The sequence below is a fragment of the Musa acuminata genome, chromosome BXJ1-6, assembly GCF_036884655.1.
Source record: "Musa acuminata AAA Group cultivar baxijiao chromosome BXJ1-6, Cavendish_Baxijiao_AAA, whole genome shotgun sequence".
Classification (NCBI taxonomy): Eukaryota; Viridiplantae; Streptophyta; class Magnoliopsida; order Zingiberales; family Musaceae; genus Musa; species Musa acuminata.
The window spans coordinates 37753164-37774011 of NC_088332.1; the positions used below are offsets into that span (position 1 = coordinate 37753164).

Genomic DNA, 20848 nt, shown 5'->3' on the forward strand with positions numbered 1-20848 from the left:
GTAAATATACTAATCTCAATATAATTTTTAAAAATATAAAAATTAAGATATTAAGGGTAACTAATTACGGAAGATAATATATAATTAACCGTGTATTATGGGTAAAACTTAGTTATGCCTACTAGTATTGCTAATAAATATTAGCTAATTAAGATGCTATATTGATCAAAGTTATATATGGCTAAAACCCAAACCGATTATTCTAAGTAGCTTTTAAATCGATTATCCATAGGCCGGTTCATTTTTAGTCTCAATTAATCCCATGATACAAGAATTATGAATGTATATGAACACAATTGAGACTAGACTTGGTTATAAGAATATTGGACTAGTTGCTAATAAATATACTAATCCCTCGTTACAACAGAGCTATCTTCTTATGCTATGAATGGAGATGATGAGATGTGACAAATTAGTGACCACAAATGTCACACTTGTACACTACTTCACATGTTGTCTATGATGTCATTGATCGATAGGATGTAACCATCACAGGACCTCTCGTGTCGCCCAATGGAGAGTTTGGACCACTTGAGCTCATCCTTTGATGTGCCTCTCATAACTATAGCTTCCATCGTAAAAATATCATATGGATCATGTCATGTCATGCCATGTTAAACAACTACCATACCATTAAAAAAGCTTTTATTGATTTTTCTAGAAACTGAATTATCTTTTTATTGTTGCAATGCAAGCATACATAACAACTAATATTTTTCATCTTTCTAACAAACTTAAAAATATTGACTCGTTAATTTATTGAGTTTGAATTATCGGTCGCATTTAGACTTAAGTAAATGTCAGTATATTCAAACATTAATCTTATATTTTTTTTTAGAAAAAAGATAAATTACAAAATGTTCCGAGTATATTTAAACTCTATGAGGAAAAAAAAAAGAAAAGCCTAAAAAACATTCATCAATAAATTCAAGAAGATAAACATATACATTGATGATAATAATATGAAAAAAAAAATCGTTCAATGAAATCTGTACAATCTTCTTTATCCAAAGCCTCTGAACTCCCTCTCTTATAACCTAATTTTAAGATGGCATTGAGATCATAATATAATATAAGAGGCAAAAGATAACTAATGATTCCATAAATTTTTCGGGAGAACTTATCATCGTGAAATCCTTAGAATCATTCCTCGATAACTAATAACATGGTATGGATGTAAGGATATGTCAAGAAAGTTAGTAACTTTATTGGAATTTCATCTTCTATTAACAAATAATTCATGCAATGAATCAGGGACATAATAATTTTCTAAGATATGTTATAAAAAAGGGAATGAATGTCAAGATCCTTCCCCAATGTGTTTGGTTAATAATAAAAGGAGAGAATACTTCAATGTAGGATTAAATCGAGAAATTATATAAATGATCATATATTTAAAGGAAAGCTATTAGAAGATGCTATTATTAACCATAAGGAAATACTTAAAAATTTATTGTTCTTTTATGTCTATTGACTTATCTCAATTCATCAATTCATCAATTCATCAATTGATTTTATCATCAAAATCTGAGATTCAACGGTAAACAACGAAAGAGTTATCTCATGTTAGCATCACATGTATTAATTTAATTATGTTGAACAAAAGATGTCCCAACCTATTTGCAAGCCACATTTAGATTGATGGGATAATTTAATTATTATCCCATCATCTAAATATTAAAAGCTTATTAATGATACCCACAACGGAAAATAAAAGGTGCTCAAATTTGTGTATGTCTGTAAATTAAATGTGGATGGTACAAAAATACGGATAACATAAATGTTAAATAAAAATATTTGGTAAAAAAATAGGGGGGAAAAAAAAGAAAAGAAAAGTGGAGGAAGATATGGTATATGGGTGTATGTACTGTAGAAAATAATATTCTATCGACTCTTTCATATGTTCTCCTTCCGACTACGTCTCGAAGCCATGGGCACGGGGAGGTTCCCAAATTAGGGTTTTCGCCATGAAGGATTTCGAATGTGTAAGTCACTGATTCCCCCCGTTTCCTTTCGATTCGTCCGATCCTGCGCTGTTGATTCGCTGATTCACCGCCCAAGGAAGTCGCCTCCCTCCTTGATCAAGGTTTCGAGCGGGTTACGGCTCCGAGATTCGAAACATTGGGATTCTAGGGCTAGATTTGTGCCATTGGGTTGCTTCGTGGCTAGGAATTGGGAGATCTCTTCAAGTTCGCTTTTCTTGTGTTTTTTGAGGAAATTTTGATCGAAGAGGCCGCTGATCGGAACGTCGGTTGAGGAAGAAGCGCCGGAAAAAAAGATTTGATTTTTTAGGGTTTGTAGGTTGTTGGATTTTGCCGTCGTTGGTCGCCGGTTCTGGGATAAATGTGTATAATTTGTGTGGTTCAGAGGTGGTCGCGGTGGATCGCCACCATGCTGCCTTGGCTGTTGATCCCGCTGCTTCTGTTCTGGGCCATGTCGCCGTTCCTCCCACCGGGTCTCCGATTCGAGATCACCTCGCCCCGGCTCGCCTGCGTCATGGTCCTTCTCGTGACCCTCTTCTGGTACGAGATCTTGATGCCTCAGTTGTCGCTTTGGCGGACCCGCCGGTCGGCTCGCCTGCGGGAGCGCCGCCGTGTCCTTGCGATTGAGATGCAGAAACTTAAGAAGACTGCAACCCGCCGCTGCCGGAACTGTCATACTCCGTACCGAGACCAGAACCCCGGTGGAGGACGCTTCATGTGCTCGTACTGTGGCCATGTTTCTAAGAGGCCTGTCTTGGACCTTCCACGGTCGGTTGGTAGTTCAGGAGTTAATGATCTTGTTGGCAAGAATGGATGGATGTGTAGTCAGGACTGGTCAGCTGAGGGGAGTAGGAATTGGGCCAACCCTCTTCCCCACTATTGGCCAAGTGATGATCAGTGCTCCACGGAGAAGTCGTGTTCTGGTGTGGTGCTTTTTCCTTGCAAGCTGCTATTTTGTTTCTTTACTTGGTTGTTCAGAAAAGTTTTTGGATTTGGTTCGAGGGAAGATGGCTCTGATGCAGACCAGAGTGGGTCATCATCTAAGAGAGGGGAAAATGGAGGAAACCTGCAGGAGAGCAGATGGGAGAAAGCTAGAAGGAAAGCCGAGGAGAAGCGTCAAGCAAAGTTGGAAAAAGAGATGCTGGAAGAGGAAGAAAGAAAGCAAAGGGAGGAGGTTGCAAGGCTGGTAGAAGAAAGGAGGAGAATACGTGATGAGATGCTGAAAACTGAGAAAGAGCATTCCGAGAGTTCTGTTGCTCATAGGGAAAGGGATAATAGGAAGGTAGCAGAGAGAGGAAGGCCTGAAAGAAAGAAGGACAAGGATAAGGGATCCAGCAAAAGTAATTCTGATGTCGAGGACCTAGATAAGAGGATAAACAGGGAAAGTGAGAGAAAGCGTGAGTTTGAAAAGAGGAATGAGACTGAAAGACGGGATTCATTGAAAACAACAGATATACACAAGCCACATACACCAGGGGCTTTGCATGGGAATAAAGTAACAAGTAAGCCTAGATACTTTGCTCGAATGACAGGTAGTTTTCTATCTTCTTCTAGAAGTTTAAGTGGTGCCACTTTTTTCGGGAGAAATACTCATATCCCAGCTACCGTTAACAAAGCTAGTAAGCCATCTGCCGGATTCATGGATCACGTTTCTGATAAAAAAAGAGATTCTCAAGTGATCGGGGATAAAATGGTCAAGGCTTTTCCAAATGGAGATGGTAGAGTTCAGGGGGCCAACACTCATGAGCCTGTGAGTTGTGATACACTTAAGTCCCTTTCTTTGATTGTTGTGTATATTCATTTCCATGTATGCTCTTGAATTTTTTAACTTATTAATTAATGCTGGCTGTTGATCTCTTTACATTTTCTAGGTAGGTTCATATGCACAATTACTACAAGGTACTTCCAAAAAATCGTGGCATCAACTGTTTACTCGTTCAGCTACTGTATCTCCTTTCCCTGACACGAATACTACATGTCAAAATGAGAATGTCCAAGTAGAAGCTCAAAGTGAATGTTTAGGTAATAAAAGATTGCTGCCTAATTATTCTTCTGGGCAACCATTGCCTTCCGCTGCCTGTACATCAGTCGATGCTGCCTTTAGTAGCAGTTCAGTCTCTTCTTTGGTAGCTGAATCATTAGTTCCTTCTTCCAAAGATGCAGGTGCAAGTTCAATAGCAGATGAAACAGAACTCTTTGAAGATCCATGCTATGTTCCAGATCCAATATCCTTACTTGGGCCAGTTTCTGAATCACTTGATAATTTCCCATTGGATTTGGGGGCTGGGTTTCTTTCTAGTGATAAGGTGGAAAAGCCTCAAGTCATTGGGATTCTTTCTGGTGACAAGGTGCAAGAGCCTCAAGTCATAAAGAATATATCTGCTCCTCGAAACATATCCAAGCCTTCTCCAATTGAGTCTCCTATCTCGAGATTGCGTGTTTCAGATGAAAAACAGACTGCATTGGGCCAACTTCCATGTAATTCAAAGTCACAGGATTCACATCCTACTATTGTGGATGAGTCACAGGGTACTTGGCAAATGTGGGGAACTCCACTCGCTCATGATGGTTTGGGATTAGGTGGGCCTTCCAGCTGGTTTTTGCCCATAGGGCAGAAGAATCTGAAACAAGAAGACGCCATATATCCTTTTCCTCACAACCCTATGACATCATTTATTGCAAAGGAGAGTCCTACTCTTCTGGGTATACAGGCTCCTCAGCATGTTTATGATGGTAATCAGCAGAATGGTGGGACATATAATTTCCATGGTGTTGGTATCAATGGCAGCGATCATTGCTTGCAGAAATCACCCTTCCAGTCATTGCCTGTTGATGCAAAAAGCAATTTGCTTCCTGTTGGTCTTGTGGATAATATGCAACACATTGACCCAAGACACAATAGTCCAAAAAGGTCATCTGCTGACTGTCCTTTTGAGCCAGCCCCTGCAAATTCTTGGTTCAGGTAAGTATCTAACATGCATTACAATTATTCTATTGTTGAATTCCATTTATTGTAGAACTGTTTTGTTTGACACCTGTGCTTATCTGTGTCATCGAAATTGAAGACCATAGAATAGTTCTTGCTGTGGACAAATTACATGTTGTCGTAGTTGGATTTGTTTGTTTTACTTGTATTTGGACCTAGGTGTGTTTGTTGTCTTGCCTGCTGGTTTCCTATCTGACACTACAATGTATTGCCTTCCGACTCTTTTCTTGTATTATAATTAAAAGGTTTAATGCATATAACATATTGCATTGCATCTATCTAATACTAAGTTTCCTTGCCTTAGTTATTTGTTCGTTCGCATTGTGAACTTAAACGGTCTTATGTAAGCTAATTGCAAATTAGGCATCATGTCATCTTAGCAAGATTGAAAATTTGTTCCTTGGAAGATATTTAACAAGGATTAGTGATGCTGATAAAAGAAGAAAGATAACCTTTACTCTTCTGGTTTATGTACATTTTTTGATAAATTCTTTGAATCATGCAAATCATAAAAGGTCCTTGTATTTTTGTGATGTTTGGAGGGTTGAGAAATGTTTTCTGTAATTCTTAAATCTTAAAATTGAGGATGACATTTTTAGTTCTTTGCTATAATTGGAATCTTCATGCAGATTCCTTATTTTGATAGATGGTGGTTAAACTTTCTTCCACATTTGGTGACTTCATTTAGTAAATAAGATATGTTACCATTTCCAGGACATGTTCATGCAACTTCTTACTCTGGACATTATTTATCTCTTTGTTGACTTGTATGTCCCGACCATATTAAGTATGGAAGTGTGTGTTAATTAGGGAGGTACTTACAGCCTTTTTCAACAGCGCGGAGTGCCTTTTTTTTTGTTTCCGTGTATGTTGAGATGAGCTGCTTGGCCATTCAGAATTCTGTTTTTTTTAAGTTCATCTAGTCTGATATTTAGAAATTAGAATATGAAGTCATGCTCTATCATAAAAATCAAGGTTAACAAAAGAAATAAGCAATTGAATTAGGAAAACTGCTTCAAAAGTCCATTTTCTTTTGCTTAAGTTAGTGTGGTAGGTGCTTGATTAAAATTTCATTTTTACTTGGTACATTGCATATGCTTTCTAATATTAGGACTCAATAAATTTACAGCCATAAAGTAAAAGTGTTTGTCCATCCCAAAATTTCGAAATTATGTCTATTATGGGCAAAATCAGCCATAACTGACATGATACTATATATATTTGTCAAAATAAATATTTTTGCAGCTACTGTTCAGAACCATTGCCTTTTGATATTTTAGTACATTGCCATTGATGGAGCTAAATGGGAGCCTTACACATTGTCACAGACTCATTGCCGAAGTTGTGTGATAATCTTGGGTATGAAATCCTTTAAAGGACTGGTAAAAGAGAAAAGGACGAAGTGAACAAGTGAATGCATTGATGTCATCCCTCTACTGAAGTGGAAACTCAAGATACCATAAACAAACATAAAGTAAACATTTTATAGACAATACAAAGTATAGAGATGGATTTTGCAATCTTTGAATGGTCATGCAATAAAGGATCCCTTGCCACGCATAAAAGATGCGTAAGTACCTATCCGACACTGCTGCCAGACTAAGCAATAAACCAACCTGGGACACTACTTTGGTGTCCCATCCAACCTTGTGCCACTTGGGGATTCTAGGGGTTTGTGTTTCGTGCCATATCTCTGCTTTAGAAAATCCCAGCAAGTTGCGAGTTGGAGGCTTCATTTTCAGACAGTTTTGCCTTGATGTGATGACAACATGCAACCTATGCAAGCTAGAAATGGCCACAAAATTCAATCAAAATGGGGCTGCTAAGTCTACTGTCAATGTCAATCTTTTACATGCTACCTAAGGTATGAACAAATTGAAAAGTTCAAACATTACATCAGACACCCTTGCTATGGACAGTAACAAGGACAACCAAATTACACTATTGGAGGACAAAAGATGGCCTTCATGACTCATACATCATGTTGTCTTTAGTTTAGTATTTTTTTTCTTATGTATTGGCCTCCAAATATGTCAAAAAGGAAAACTGAAAAAAATACAATACCACGTCCTAGGAATCATATTACTTGATTCAAGGTCAGTTGATCGGGAATCTACCATTTATAGAGAAGCTTTACTTCCATTTTTTTCTTTTGAGATATGATCTTCCTTATATGTAAGATTGTTGCTTAGGATTAGTTTGTTTCTTTAGCAGATGCAATCAAATTTATTTTCCTAATCATCATTCATTTTTTAGCTTAATTTTTTCCTTATCTTGTATAATATTGGTAGGTGATGTAGAAATACACAAGATTTTGTGCCATGTGGCAACTTCCAAACAATCAAAATATTTAAAAGATTAAAATTACAAAAATTGACTTTTACATCAGTTCAAGCGGTGTTAAGATATGGTATTTCATAAAGTGACATAAGACAAAAAAGTTACTTGGTGTTTTCTTGATGTCATGCTAAGATATGGTATTTACTCCGACCTTGATGTCATGCTGATCTTTAAGCTTTATTCTTGTCCTTGTCATAATATAGCTAGAGAAGAAAGATACTCTGTTTGAGAAACTGAATACTCTAACTGTATTAAGATAAAATTATCCTTTATGTCAAATAATGTTGACAAAAATCATGAAGTGCATCAAAAAAACTATTGGAAGTATTTTTGCTCCGAAACATGATTCATGGTATCGATCAGTTCCTATATGACATCCAATTTTTGTTAATATCTTCCAAGATCGATCTGATTTTGATCAATATCTTGGTCTTATAGTAAGAAATCAGTAGGAAAGTTGGAAACAACTAAATAAATATAATCAGGTGGTGTCGGCTGATTTTGGTTGATTCAGTCTGATTTTTACCTTCTCAAATAAGAAGAGAGATTGGAGAAGAAGATGTAGGCTGAATTAGAGAAAAGTAAAAAATATCTATGGCTCTGTGAAATAAATGAAACAGTCATTGTTTGTTTTTTGTTGCAACGATGCTTTTCTCATTGACCATTTTGCTGCAATTCACCATTCATTATCATTAAAATGAGGAAAGGTTTTAGGTATCTAAAAGGGAGGAATTGAGGAAAGTCCTTGACTTCTCAATGAAATAGGGATGCTTTCATACAGAGAGGATGTTGAAGATAATCCCAATTCCTTGGTATGTTTATGCTTTAATCTACTTTCCACCTGAATGATGATTGCAGAAGCATTTTGGCCATAGCAGAGCTTTTATGTGATTGTAACTGTTACTTTAATAATATCTTTGTATAATATGGTTATATTTAAAATTTAATAATTATATAATAGTTTTAAATGAATTATTCTCTATTTCTTGTTGTTATTATATTTTTTAAATCTTTTATATGTTAATTTTATTTTTATTTGAAAAGACAGATATCTTATGAAATATGTTCCTTATATTTTTTTTAATGTTTTCTAGTATTTTGCTATTTATATGATTTTAATGATTTTTTAGGATTAAAATTCTAATTTATACTCTTTTGTTGATCCGATTCTGTTGATTACATCTGATTGTTCTGTTGATCCTGATTATATTGTCCCTAGTCAATATTGGTTTTGAAACCAATTTTACCTACTAGCCTTTATTAAATTGGAACTTTAAGTTCACAATAATGGTATAACTGAAATCAGTATTTAGTGCAACTGGTCTACAAACTGGTCTGTAAGGCTCTGTGAGAAGTTGTGCGGGCAGATTGTGGACCGTAGAGTGGATCTAGGATTTTCTCTGGTTTCTTGGGTTGACTGACAGTGAACCTGTGGACATGTTATAATTGTAGTGTTGCCTTATTGATGTGCATTTTTTGATGGTGAATGGAAGGTCTGGCATTAGAGGCAGCTGAAGCTGGACCAATATATTGTATATAATCCTTTTCTTTTTTTCTTCAGTTGTTTAGCTTTTTGCATTTTTTCTAATTTCTCTTACAAAGACACCTATCATGAATGGTGACAAAACATACCAAAATGTGTTCATTTGCTAGCATGTGTGCAGATGTCCCTAGATGAGGACTATATTGAGCAATGAAATATCTATTTTTATAAATCTATAAAATTCCTAAAGATCGGACTCCCTTGAGAACTCATCACTGACATTTGTAGATGACTAATTGATTGATGAGAACAATCATGCCTTTTAAAGTTGACTTGATGAAATTTGTTTCTGAGGCTTAGTTGAGAATTGTGTGATTTATGTTCGAAGAATTGTGGCGCGTAATATAGTTTTTCATGTAGTCTTGAAATTCTGGAGGAGCTATGATTTGATGAATTGGTATTCCTGCATATGACTCGAGAAAAAGTCTGGTCATTTCTGAACATGTGAAATTACTGATTTAGCATTTTGAGGTTGTCATGACATATTGACCTCTTAGTTGTGTGAAAATTTATTAGTTAGTATATTAACGAGGACATGATTTTTAATTATATTGGATCAGCCTTTTATCACTCATGTCAATGCTGTTGAGTTTGATCAGTTGATTTCTTGATCTGATCGATCTCATTTGCTTGGTCTTATCATGTTTGGAGATATTTAATATAGATTTGGTCCAAACATTTTGTGTTTACTTAGGCTTGGTAATGTTTAATTATTGAAAAGATCTTGTTCTGATTTTGTTTCATCATCTTTTGTGGTACTGATGAATTGGATTTTGTTTTGAGTTGCTAACAGTTCATATCATAGTCATATACTCCAAGCAGTAATCACATGTGAATTTGCACAAGAAGAGGGTTTTTAGCAGTTGGTCCTGATGACTGATGTCTTGCCTTTTGGCGTTAAGCATCACAATATTATATAATTATTAGATTTATTTTCTTTTTCTCCCTTGTTTAGAGGGTAAGCTTTGAAGTAGCATTTCATTTGCTCTGTTGCAACCTTGGAATCATTCATGGCATATGAGGATGAGGTTTGCATCAAATTCTCCCTGGGAAGAACCTAATTGTCTTTTTTTTAGGCTTATTGTGGAGAGAGAGCTAAAGATGCATGTCTTTGTGTTTTATTTATTTTTTTAATTTTTTGCCTTGCCATACATTTGATGGCAGAACATGAAGCTCACGAGAGCAGTAGCTTCGTATCATGATATGCATCCTATTCATGATTCTTTCCTACTTATGACCCTTACTGGATTCAATCTTAGGACCATTCTGATTTAACTTGTTACGAACCAATCCAGTGAGATAACTGATCTATTAGTTTTATAACCCTGAATCATAGATCCAAAATGCACAAACTCATGATAATAATTGTGGTCTCATCTACTCGTTTAAACTTTCTCAATTCTTTGACTTCCAATGTGGGGTTATACTAGGATGCCACAATTAACATATGTCACATTTTGTGGTAGTAGTTTCATTTTTAGAAAAGACTTTGATAGTTAAAAGTTATAAAATGACTATTGTTAGTGATACAACAAATGGTAAAGGAAGATTTAAAAGAACCTTAATAGAAACTATAAATAAGGATCTAAAAACTCTTAACTACACATTTAACTTTTTACAGATCTTAATCATGGCAAAGGATTCATGTAGCCGACTCCAAGTAGTTGGGACTTATGGTTTTGTTATTGTTGTTGTTGTTTTATTTCTAGAAAAAGAACAATTTAACCTTCACATGGGTTTATTGTGATATGATATAACTGTGTGAACTATAATTTGTAATTTTCCAAACCATTGATCAAATAATGCTTAAGTTCAACATCATAGTAGTAGACCTATCTAGCACTATAAACCAACTCAATTCACCAAAATTTGATATGGGACTAAGTTGGGATGTCACAATTGATATATTTGGTAATATGCCTTATTTAACTTGGCTAAAAAAACTGATATATACATGCTGGTAATAATTTCATTTCTGAAAAAAAGGAAAAAATAATTTAAACTTTAACTTTGTGAACCTTGAATACTTGTATTTGTCACTGTTCCTTGCTCAGTACTTTTAATTATTATCTGTGAGTCTCAAGCTTGCATTTCCCTATTCTTAATTTTTTTTAATGACTAGAGAAATTTATTTATTTTTCCTTTGCTGTACAAGCTTAGACTACAAACAAAAAGGCGTATAATTGTAGTACCAACCATATGTTGCAAAAAATTAGGTTCTGGATCAATTTTTGGATCTTCTAGAAATGAATTACCACATTTGAGTATTTATCCTTGGATAAAAACAATCTTTTGCATCCAGTTCAGGTTAACATGGGTATTTCGGTACATTTTGACATCCTTCTTTGGACATATATTCTTTCTATATCTTTAGTCTCAGTATATTTGACTGTTAAGTATTGTCATCATAATTGAGTGAGTACCTTCTCTTCTTCATATTTTTAGCAAGTCAGGTTGGATTATATAATTCATCCCTGGCCACTGATTTCTGGAATTCAAATATGGTAGAACTTAAAAAATAGATATATGTCTAGGAAGAGGTACTTTCCTTTGATCAACCATAGGACAGTTGATCTAGAGATACTTGCTTCTGTTATCCATAAGACCTCCTCATTTAGCAACACTATTTGGGCTCAATCTTCCTTTTATAATGTGTCAGTTTATACCCATTCATTTGGTTTTGCAGATTTTGCAAGACTGTTCTTTTTCTTCTTCTTTTCAATGGACTAAGTGAGATTGGCCTATTTTGTGTTAAAGTGGCATAATTGAGAGTACAAAATTAAGCATGATATCATACAAATTTATGTACAATAGGCATCATATTTTGGAATTATTCTTTTTCGTGAGGATATTCTGATTCGTTGTATCTCAATTTGGATTGATTAAAGGATTGTAACCTTGCCTATATTTTCTCATTCCAGAGATGGCAGTCTTCCGAATGTTGGCAGGGTGGAGTGGGCAGCTACTGGTCCTCAGCAAGATGGAAACTCTTCCTTTGCAAACTCAAATATTGGAGGCTTGTTCTCAGCTAGTCCAGAGACAGCATCAGTCTGGTCGTTCAGTCAAAAGGAGTCGGTATAAAACACTGAAGAACTTGTTCATTTTATCTTAAAGCTAATGAAATGGTCATCTCACTAGCATGATTAGAGATGCATGCATGCATTCATGAATCCCTTCAAGATGCCCATTAGTCTTGTTAGAATGAGTTTATGAGTTGGCAGGTTGATAATGAAGAAGCTCATCATTTCTTTTTTTCCATTCCCTCTTGGTGTATTGTCATTTGGAAATAATATTTATGTCCTTTGCAGTCGAGTCTAACTCGTCTCTTGCGTTTATTTCTGATAGAGGTTTTAAATAGGTAATCCACTATATAACAGCACATGGCCGAAGGTTGGAGATATAATTGCAAAACGCTCTGGAACTTGTTTCAACAGTTTGCAACGTTTCACAGGTATGATTCGTTTGGTACTCTGGGAAATTATGGTGGGATCAGCGGGATACAATTTGAGGAGGTAATGCATTGATCGAACTTATGGTTTGTGCAGTCCCAATTCATATTAGTTGAAGGTTCTTAATCTGACATCGATAGTCGGGTGTCAATCTTGGCTTAATGATTTGTGCCGCAAAGTATTCGTCTTATTGAATCGGGATCTCATGCTTGGGGCCTTTGATGAGAATCTCTATATTAGTTCGATCTTGGTTGCAAAAACTTGAGCCGTTGTATGCATTATATTTCTGCATTCTCTTGTTCTTAGGTGTAGAAAACCTGTCGGACTGATACGGAGCACTCTTGTTTCTCTGTTGGTCCATGTAGATCAGTAAAAGGTAAGGCTTGATAGAACGGTAAGGTTGGTGAGAGATCAAGATTGTTTCTTTATGATACAAGAGACCAGAGTTTGAGTCACAGAAATACTACTTATCATGCATTTAGAGGAACAGCAATAATTTCATGCCCTTATATATATTTCGGCTGGTACCGAACTGGTCAGAGATCAAGACAGGTCTGGGACGGAGACTTGAAACTTTACATGAGTGTTAAATGGATCCAGATCTTGCAGCAACTACTAAGTCTGCCTGAGTTTTCACGGTAAATTATCCACAAGATCGCAAACGCAAACATGATGGTGACTGAACAAACAAATCAACACGAGACTCGTACTGCAAAGCAGCAGTATATCGAAGGAAAACGCTTCTTATATCCATTGGAATTTTTAGGAGTTGTCCTCCCAGTTTCAGAATCACCATATAAAGGGCAAACAGAGAGGCAAACAAGACGATGCCTTTTTACATCCATCGAGGCAACATATCATTACTTGTTTTAATTGGCTAACTGAGAGTCCGAACTCGACAGAGAGGATTGTGTTCTCTCTCTGTTTGCCATCGGAAACACTAGCTGAAGAGGAGCTTCTTTGTCTAAAATTCATGACCATAACAAACAAAAAAACTATCAAGCTTATGGTATTTAAAGCAGGGAGATGAAGCTACACTAATAAGCAAGCACTAGTTGCAACTTTTGCTTCCATAGTGAAATCTCACCTGAAGAGGCCGAAGAACATCTCTCTGCCAACAACATCTATAAACAACATACATATATCCACAACATGTAGAGAGTGTCGATACAATTGGAAATGTGTCATGAAGCTGACAGCCAAGAATTACCGAAGAAAAATGTAAAGTTGTATGAAAATTACTTGATCAAGGAGCTTCTTGTCATAATGACACTTCTGAAAGTACAGTTAATCACCTTGCCATGTCCACACGATATCCTTCAGAGCTGGCCTCATGCCCTCTTTTATCAACTTCTGATACTCTACAGTGTCACCATTGGACTTCTTTATTTCCACCAAACGAAACAAAGGGGTGATCTCAAAGATCTCGGCATCCATGGCTAGAACACCTTTCTTGCCTTCATCCAATCTCTCTATTTTTATAACCCCAGTGTCCTTCTTCTTAATCTTTAACTTCAGATGCTTGGCTAAGTCCTCAAACTTTGAGATGATGGTTGATGGTGGCATGTTGGAAGTGAATACTGCTTCTTTATCTTGGTTCCACTCCCGAAACAGACCCGAAAGATTGAATCCTGATAGAAGAGTGATGATATCGAAAGCATTCAATTTTGTGACTTCATCCGACTCTTGCATTCCTTCATCAGTTTTGCTACCGACGGAGTTGAAAGCTCTGGACACATCCATGAATACTTTGCTATTTAATTTCTTGTCATCAGTCTCTTTTCTGAACCATTTACTTTCGGTAATTGTTGACATTGAAATTCTGGTACTTGGATTAGGATCTAAAATTTTTGATATCAGCTTCCGGACATCAGATGAGAACCAACTAGGGAACCTGAACTCACTTCCCCCAATTTTCCTGTACATCTCCATGAGATTTGAATCGCGAAAGGGAAGATAACCTGCCAAAAGCACAAAAAGAATCACCCCACAGGACCAGATATCAGCTTTGGCACCGTCGTATCCCATTCTACTGATTACCTCAGGAGCAACATATGCTGGAGTCCCACAAATAGTGTGCAGTAGTCCATCTTGCCTCTTGGAATCAGCAAGAGCACTCAAACCAAAATCTGATACCTTCAGGTTCTCATTATCATCCAATAGTAGGTTTTCGAGCTTCAAATCACGGTGGTAAACGCCTCGACTGTGACAGTAATCGACAGCGATGACCAGCTGCTGAAAGTATCCTCGTGCGACATCCTCTTGTAGCCTGCCTTTGGCAACCTTGTCAAATAGCTCACCACCTTTTACATACTCCATGACAAAATAAATCTTGCTCTTGCTTGCCATGACCTCAAAGAGGCGCACAATATTTGGATGCCTCACCAGCCTCATTACTGATATCTCCCGCTTGATCTGTTCTGCACCACCAACTCTAAATACTTTCTCCTTGTCAATCATCTTTATGGCAACGCTCTGGCCAGTTCTAAGATTCCTAGCATAATATACCTTTGCGAAATTTCCTTGTCCTAGTAATCTCCCTACTTCAAATCTTTGCATCAGGATAGGCCCTCTGTTTTCCATGTATGCTTATGATACTCCAAACCAGGCTGATACTACACAATACTTACAACGCCCGAAGACCAGACGATGTGTCACCGACTCCTCCAAGGCTGTTACTGACTATTAACTGACCCTATAACACTGTTAAATCAGCCCCGACTACTCCAAGGATGTTACTGACTATTAATTGACCCTATAACAATGTTAAATCGGCCCCGACGATGGATATACTGGATTCTGCCATGCTTCCAGGTCTTATTTACAATGAGAAAGGATCATGCAACTGGAGCAACAATTCTGTAAGCACAGTTGAAGCGATCCTGTTACACGCATCTTTCTTCTTGGACAATGCTGAAAGAAGGGCGAATCCACATTAATTCTCGCAACTTAGTCAGCTTCACATACAAGCTAAAAGATTTTGCAGGTATAGTAAAAGCTAATTTCATAGTCACAAACGACACAGGGTCATAAAAGAGAGCAATAGCAATTAGAAAACACATGATCAATCTAACCATACGATGACTTGTAGCCAAAGAAGCTTCCATTGTGATCCTATACCACTTTTTTTGTTATATTTAGGAATACTTTCAATATTGAAGATCACGTACATCTGTACATGGCATATAGATGCAGGAATAGTGCTTTGAGCCAAATTAAAACATCTGATAAGCCTTACAGAGGAAGGAACAGCAAAATCTTGGTCTTTCAATGGATATCAATACTTGATATCCATAATACAATGGAGAAAAGAAAATTTTCTCATATTTTCTGCATTTAATTCAATGGCCACTGACAATGATGGATAACCATTTCCATCAAACTCCAATTACCACAATCTATCACATGACTCGTTTGATGTCTCTTCAAAGATTAGCAGTTCCGGAACTCAAGATGACAGCAGAAACTTTCCAACATATCTAAACTAACAACGAAAGGGGAGACCTTTCCTAGCAGAAAACAAATAATTTCTTTCGCGACATATAAAAAAACTGCCATCCAAATGCAACGATAATTGCGAAACTTTCACCACAATCCACACGAAATCGTCGAAGAACCGCTAACACCACCAAGTTCGAACACGAAATCACGGTCACAGCACTAGAAATCAAGATATTTTACGGGGATCCAGCAAAAAATAGAAAGGAGGAGACCAAAAAGGCGAGACGTTTCCCCACAAATCCCACTAAAAAACTCGCCTTTTCCGATTCATCGAACAACCGCAACCAACACGAGAACAGAGACATCTACGCAGCCCTAACACAAGAAAAAGGTGTTGTTACCTTCCCAGCCTTAGTGGCAGAACACCACACCAACCTCGCCTCGAGCTCGGAAGTGGAATCGTACCGGGAGAAGAAAGAAACGTCAGCGGCTCTGCGTCCCACAGCCGCCACTCGCGATTCCGGATACGTCCCGACCGGGCGTTCAAATACCAAGCAATGCGAGAAACGCAGAGGCGAAGCGGCAGGCGCTTCATCATTACCTGCATGTTCTACTTGAAGTACCAAAACTGCCCCTTCTAATTCTCATTATGACATACAATTGATACGAAGGTTCCGGAACATGTGGACCCGAATCGAACCAAAATCGAGAATCGGTTTCGGATTAGACGCAATCCATGTGCGATCGATTTTGTAGATTCAATGAATCGGACTTGGATATGACCTCAGCACATGTCGCCTTCTACTGTCGTTGTCTCTCCAAGGAAAAGGTTGACTTCCTCTTATGGTATCACACGTTTCTTGTTCCACTGCAGAGACACGCCTCTGGCCGACCAGCGTTCGTGTAATCGATCGCAACACACGTCGCTTGTTGTTTTGTTTGCCATACGATTGCTCGTGTCAAACCTTTTTTTTTTTTTTTTTTTTTTTTTTCTAATTAGAAGATATTATTATTATATTAAATAACATAAATTTAAATTTAAGACATATTATTTGTGTAACACTGTAATAATCTAGTTGGATGTCGCAATACAAATATTATTTTCTCTTGCGTATGGTCAACCACTTCTAATTATAATTGACATTAGTTAATTGGGGCTAAAAAAAAATATAAATACTCAATAATTGGTGTTAATTTTGTCATACCATATTTGCGTCTTGCAAATAATTTAAATATTTTTAATCATACAAAATGCTTAGTAATAGTAAAGATGTATGAAAATCATAGTTAGTGTTGTAGGAGCTCAAATTTGGTACAAATATGTTGCACTTTCATCACCATAATGTCTTATTATTAGACGCAACAATTTTTTACTATTTTATAAAATTTTTTTATTTTTTGCTAGAATTATTTTTTATAAATTCATAATTCATGTTCATATGATAAGATGCAGACGTTTAACCAACCAAAGCAGTGGCCATCAGAAATGGCGTCACCCCTACTAATTCATTGCTATGCATAATATTTGAGTTTGCTGTGCGAAATTTTTTTTCCAATATATTAATATAGTTAATGTTTTAAGAAAATCAAAATTATTTACTATGATGATACATAAAGAGCAAAATATTTTTTATTTATTTCTTTTTACTTTGGCTCCTTAGCTAATTTCCTTAATAGGTAATACTTGAAATGTGAGGAACATACTTGCAGAATTCACTTTGAAGATTTTATACTGACTAAATGATCTATATTCTGTCAACCATACTTCCATTAAATGAGAATATTTTTCTACTTTGCTGACAAACTACAGTCCACTATTTTTCTTCCATCTTCCAAACTTTGGCTCTCAGTTACTGACCATCTTAAATTGGTCATAGGACAAGTTTAAGAAGAATGTGAAGGCTGTAAGTCTGTGAAATCACACACTTGCAAGAGGATCATTCATATGTCTAAAAACTTCCATTGCCATTTTGCTTGAAATTATAGAGTTCTCAACCAATTGGTCATGGTTTTGGAGTGACTGAGAAACAAAGATCAGGTCCCAGCTTCCTCTTGTTGATGATGACGATGAGGTGCTTTGAGCTCTTTGCTGTTGCCAGATCTGTAGCTCCTGTTTGTACCATGTAGGTAACTGAATCCATCCACATCTAATTAAGGCAGACCAAAGTAAATGTTGATATGAATACCAGAGGCTTTGCATGAGCCCTTCTCTTCAACTCAAGTTTAATGTACACTGCATGAGCCCTGGCCATGGAAGGAACCAGAGTGGCCACAAGAAACATCATGAACATGAGAAGACATACTGTGCTCGCTTGTCTCAGTTGGTAATACATCAGGAACAAATGAGTAAGATCCAAACCTCAGGAGGAGGATCTTTAGCTCAATTCTGGTCGATAACAATATCATGATATCACAATTATGCTGTCATCGATGTCCGGCAAAGAAGATACAAGCTTCTCTGTTTTGACATGTTCTTTCGCATGGTTGGTCCATGGTGACACAACATCGCATCTTTGACCTGAAATGTTGCAAGCCATGAGCGAAAGAATACGGTGGAGTCGGAGTCGCTCCAGCGGTCTTGTCTTGTTCATGAAGCAGGTGCATGAATGAGTAGCTTCATGTGCTACGTTGCAAGGTAGTAATCCTTCTCATATACCACTCGTCGAACGGTTGGTGTGCAAGCGAGGGAAGCTGGCTGGGACTCGGGCGGATGGTCAGGGCATGTAGAGCTTGTTGCCGCACTTGCATCGCCAGGCCTCCGGGTAGTACTCCGCGACCACCGCCCTGCCCGGAGGCACCGCCACGTGGACCGGGTTGCACGGCGTGCAGTCGCCGCACTTGGCCGCGCACAGCGGAGGATACGATCCCGGCCATCCGCCTCTTCCACCGCCACCGCCGCTCAGCTCCCGACGCCTCCCCGCCGACGCCTCCTGCGCCCACCTGCCTTAAGCTGGCATCAGCGGCACACGAGGGCTAAGATGTGCCGGGAGCAGCGCCCGGGCTCCGAGCAAGTGGCGCACGCTAGCCGAGGCGCGCTCCATGCACCCTTACGGCGCTCGCAACGTCGTGCTAACGTGCGCCACCTGCTTCACCTCCACTGCTTCCACTGGATGCTAACTATCTATTCTACGCAGTCATATAGATCACAGAAACCGACAAGTAGGAAGATTACCTGAGCTTGGGAAACAGTTGTTAGGCTTCCAACATCTGCGGCAGAAAAGCAAAAAGATTAATTGATGACAAAATACTTGCTAATATCGACAGCTAATTTAGCTCAAAAACAGCCATTGTGCCGAGCATTCATATGACCGACCGACAGATGACCAAAGTAGAATGCAACCATCACCTCTACATCAGAACAAAAGAACGAACAGAGAGGTGAGCTGACAAAACATCCTAATATGTGCTAGAATCTAATGGCTAAACTGAAGCCAAACAAGCAATAATAGAAAGATCTCGTGATGCCATAAATGTGGAATCTTTCTCACCTGGGTGAGCACTCGTGAGGAGGAGAGCAGAAACGGAGAAGAGGCAGATAAGAGCACAGTACAGAAGAAGAGCCATGTTCGAGCCCCTTTCTCCCCTCGAATCCATCAACAGCCCCTCTTAAAGAAGGAAGTAATAGGAGGAGCAAATGGGGGGGAAGAAGAACGGAGCAAGACGAGACCTGGAGGCGCAGCAGCAACCTTCCCCTCCTCTCCCCAGAAACATCAGATCTCTGTGACTGCCTCTGAGACAAGACTAGCAGAGCAATTTAGTGTTGATCGATCGATCTCGCTCTGACACAGGCGCACAGAAACACAGGGAGCACTGTTCGTCGCTTTGTCTTTTATCTCTTGGCCGCTCTAATCAGCGAAGAGAAGTTATGAACGGCTTGATGAGATTTTGTGCGATCGGATTAGCAAGAAGCAGCCAACGCATGCTTCGGGAATTCAGATATCATCGGCCTCAGTGGTGTTCATGTCACTAAGGTTGCGTTGACCAAAAATCTAAAACTCACCGCGGAACGAAAGCACCTCAGGATTATTAACTTCATCAAAGGATTCCGAGTGAGGAGAAGGGATGGGAAGGTTAAAAGAAAAAGAAAAGGGAGGTGGGAAGGGAAGAGAGACATTTGCTTGTGAAGTGTGGCAGAGTGACTCAGGGCATGCAGAGCACGGTTGTCTCCCTTCACCGTCCTCCCCCTTGTTTTATTCCCTTGTTTTCTCTCTCCTTGTACGGATTTATCCCTCCAAGAATCTGCTCTCTGTTCTGCTTAGCATTCTTTCTTCCTATAATAATAATAATAATAATAATAATAATAATAATAATAATAATAATAATAATAATAATAGATCAATAATTAAAATTTTTAGTGTTGTGAGACTAATTTGTTGTTCACCGCTACTAATATTTTTTGATAAAATAAGGATTACTACCTATTTTTAAAGGATCTGAGTATCGGATTTAATCAATATAATTGTTTGATAAGAATCGAAAAGATGATTAGTAGAGTGTCTTAGTTATCATATCCCTTAATCGATGCGAGAGAAAAAATATTATGAGTATGAAATCATAAAATATATATTAAATATTTTTTTATCAAATTGAGTATGATTATATATGTGATTGTATTTTCAAGAATACCAATGAATTCAATTCTTATAATTACTCAGATACTCTATTTAGTTTCTAAGTCTATTTTTTTTAAAAAATTTCTTATTAAATATAATTAAAAAATTAATAGATCGATTTCGATCGATTCAAAATGATAGTATGTTAGGGCTATAAACTATAATCATAGAATCAACTTAAAACTATATTGGGAATAAGAATAGTTGTGAATGATAATAGATATATTTTTAATTTCGTCCAAATTTTAATCTGATTCTACTTACTAAAATTAAACTTGGATACCACTTAAATGTATATTTTTCTACTTGAATTGATCATAAGAGGATCATATTATTATTATAATTATCTAATCTCTTATTATTTTACTAAATAGTAATTTTTCAAGGACAAGTATATATGCAAATCTGCTCATTCATTTTCTCAAAAGAGTACCCAAATCTAATTTAAGAGTGCCCCCAAAAAAATTCTGACCCAATATCCAAAAAAATAATTC

The 20848-nt window shown here is 37.4% G+C and overlaps 3 protein-coding genes across 6 annotated transcripts; 1 reads left to right on the plus strand and 2 right to left on the minus strand.

Moving 5' to 3' along the window:
* Positions 1-1883: 1883 nt before the first annotated feature.
* Positions 1884-12163, plus strand: LOC135585438 (uncharacterized). Of its 4 annotated transcripts, none has more exons than XM_065188419.1 (4): positions 1885-3732; positions 3854-4004; positions 4140-4944; positions 11773-12163. In XM_065188419.1, the coding sequence occupies exons 1-4, from the start codon at positions 2344-2346 to the stop codon at positions 11930-11932; spliced, it is 2505 nt and encodes an 834-aa protein (XP_065044491.1). In that variant the 5' UTR covers positions 1885-2343; the 3' UTR covers positions 11933-12163. The 4 variants fall into 4 exon arrangements, with proteins under 4 accessions (XP_065044492.1, XP_065044491.1, XP_009406058.2 ...); XM_009407783.3 differs by having other exon boundaries at positions 4146-4944; XM_065188420.1 differs by lacking the exon at positions 11773-12163 and adding an exon at positions 8023-8107 and having other exon boundaries at positions 1884-3732; positions 3854-4944.
* Positions 12164-13423: 1260 nt separating this feature from the next.
* LOC135676821 (CBL-interacting protein kinase 18-like) lies at positions 13424-16307 on the minus strand. The gene is made up of 2 exons (XM_065188421.1): positions 16143-16307; positions 13424-15213 (listed from the first exon to the last, which is right to left on the minus strand). The coding sequence occupies exon 2, from the start codon at positions 14881-14883 to the stop codon at positions 13588-13590; it is 1296 nt and encodes a 431-aa protein (XP_065044493.1). The 5' UTR covers positions 14884-15213; positions 16143-16307; the 3' UTR covers positions 13424-13587.
* A 1613-nt stretch (positions 16308-17920) lies between these two features.
* On the minus strand, positions 17921-19891 carry LOC135585443 (EPIDERMAL PATTERNING FACTOR-like protein 4). The gene is made up of 3 exons (XM_065188422.1): positions 19230-19891; positions 18914-18948; positions 17921-18671 (listed from the first exon to the last, which is right to left on the minus strand). Exons 1-3 carry the CDS (start codon positions 19333-19335, stop codon positions 18456-18458), a joined length of 357 nt encoding a protein of 118 aa, XP_065044494.1. The 5' UTR covers positions 19336-19891; the 3' UTR covers positions 17921-18455.
* Between the last annotated feature and the right edge of the window lie 957 nt (positions 19892-20848).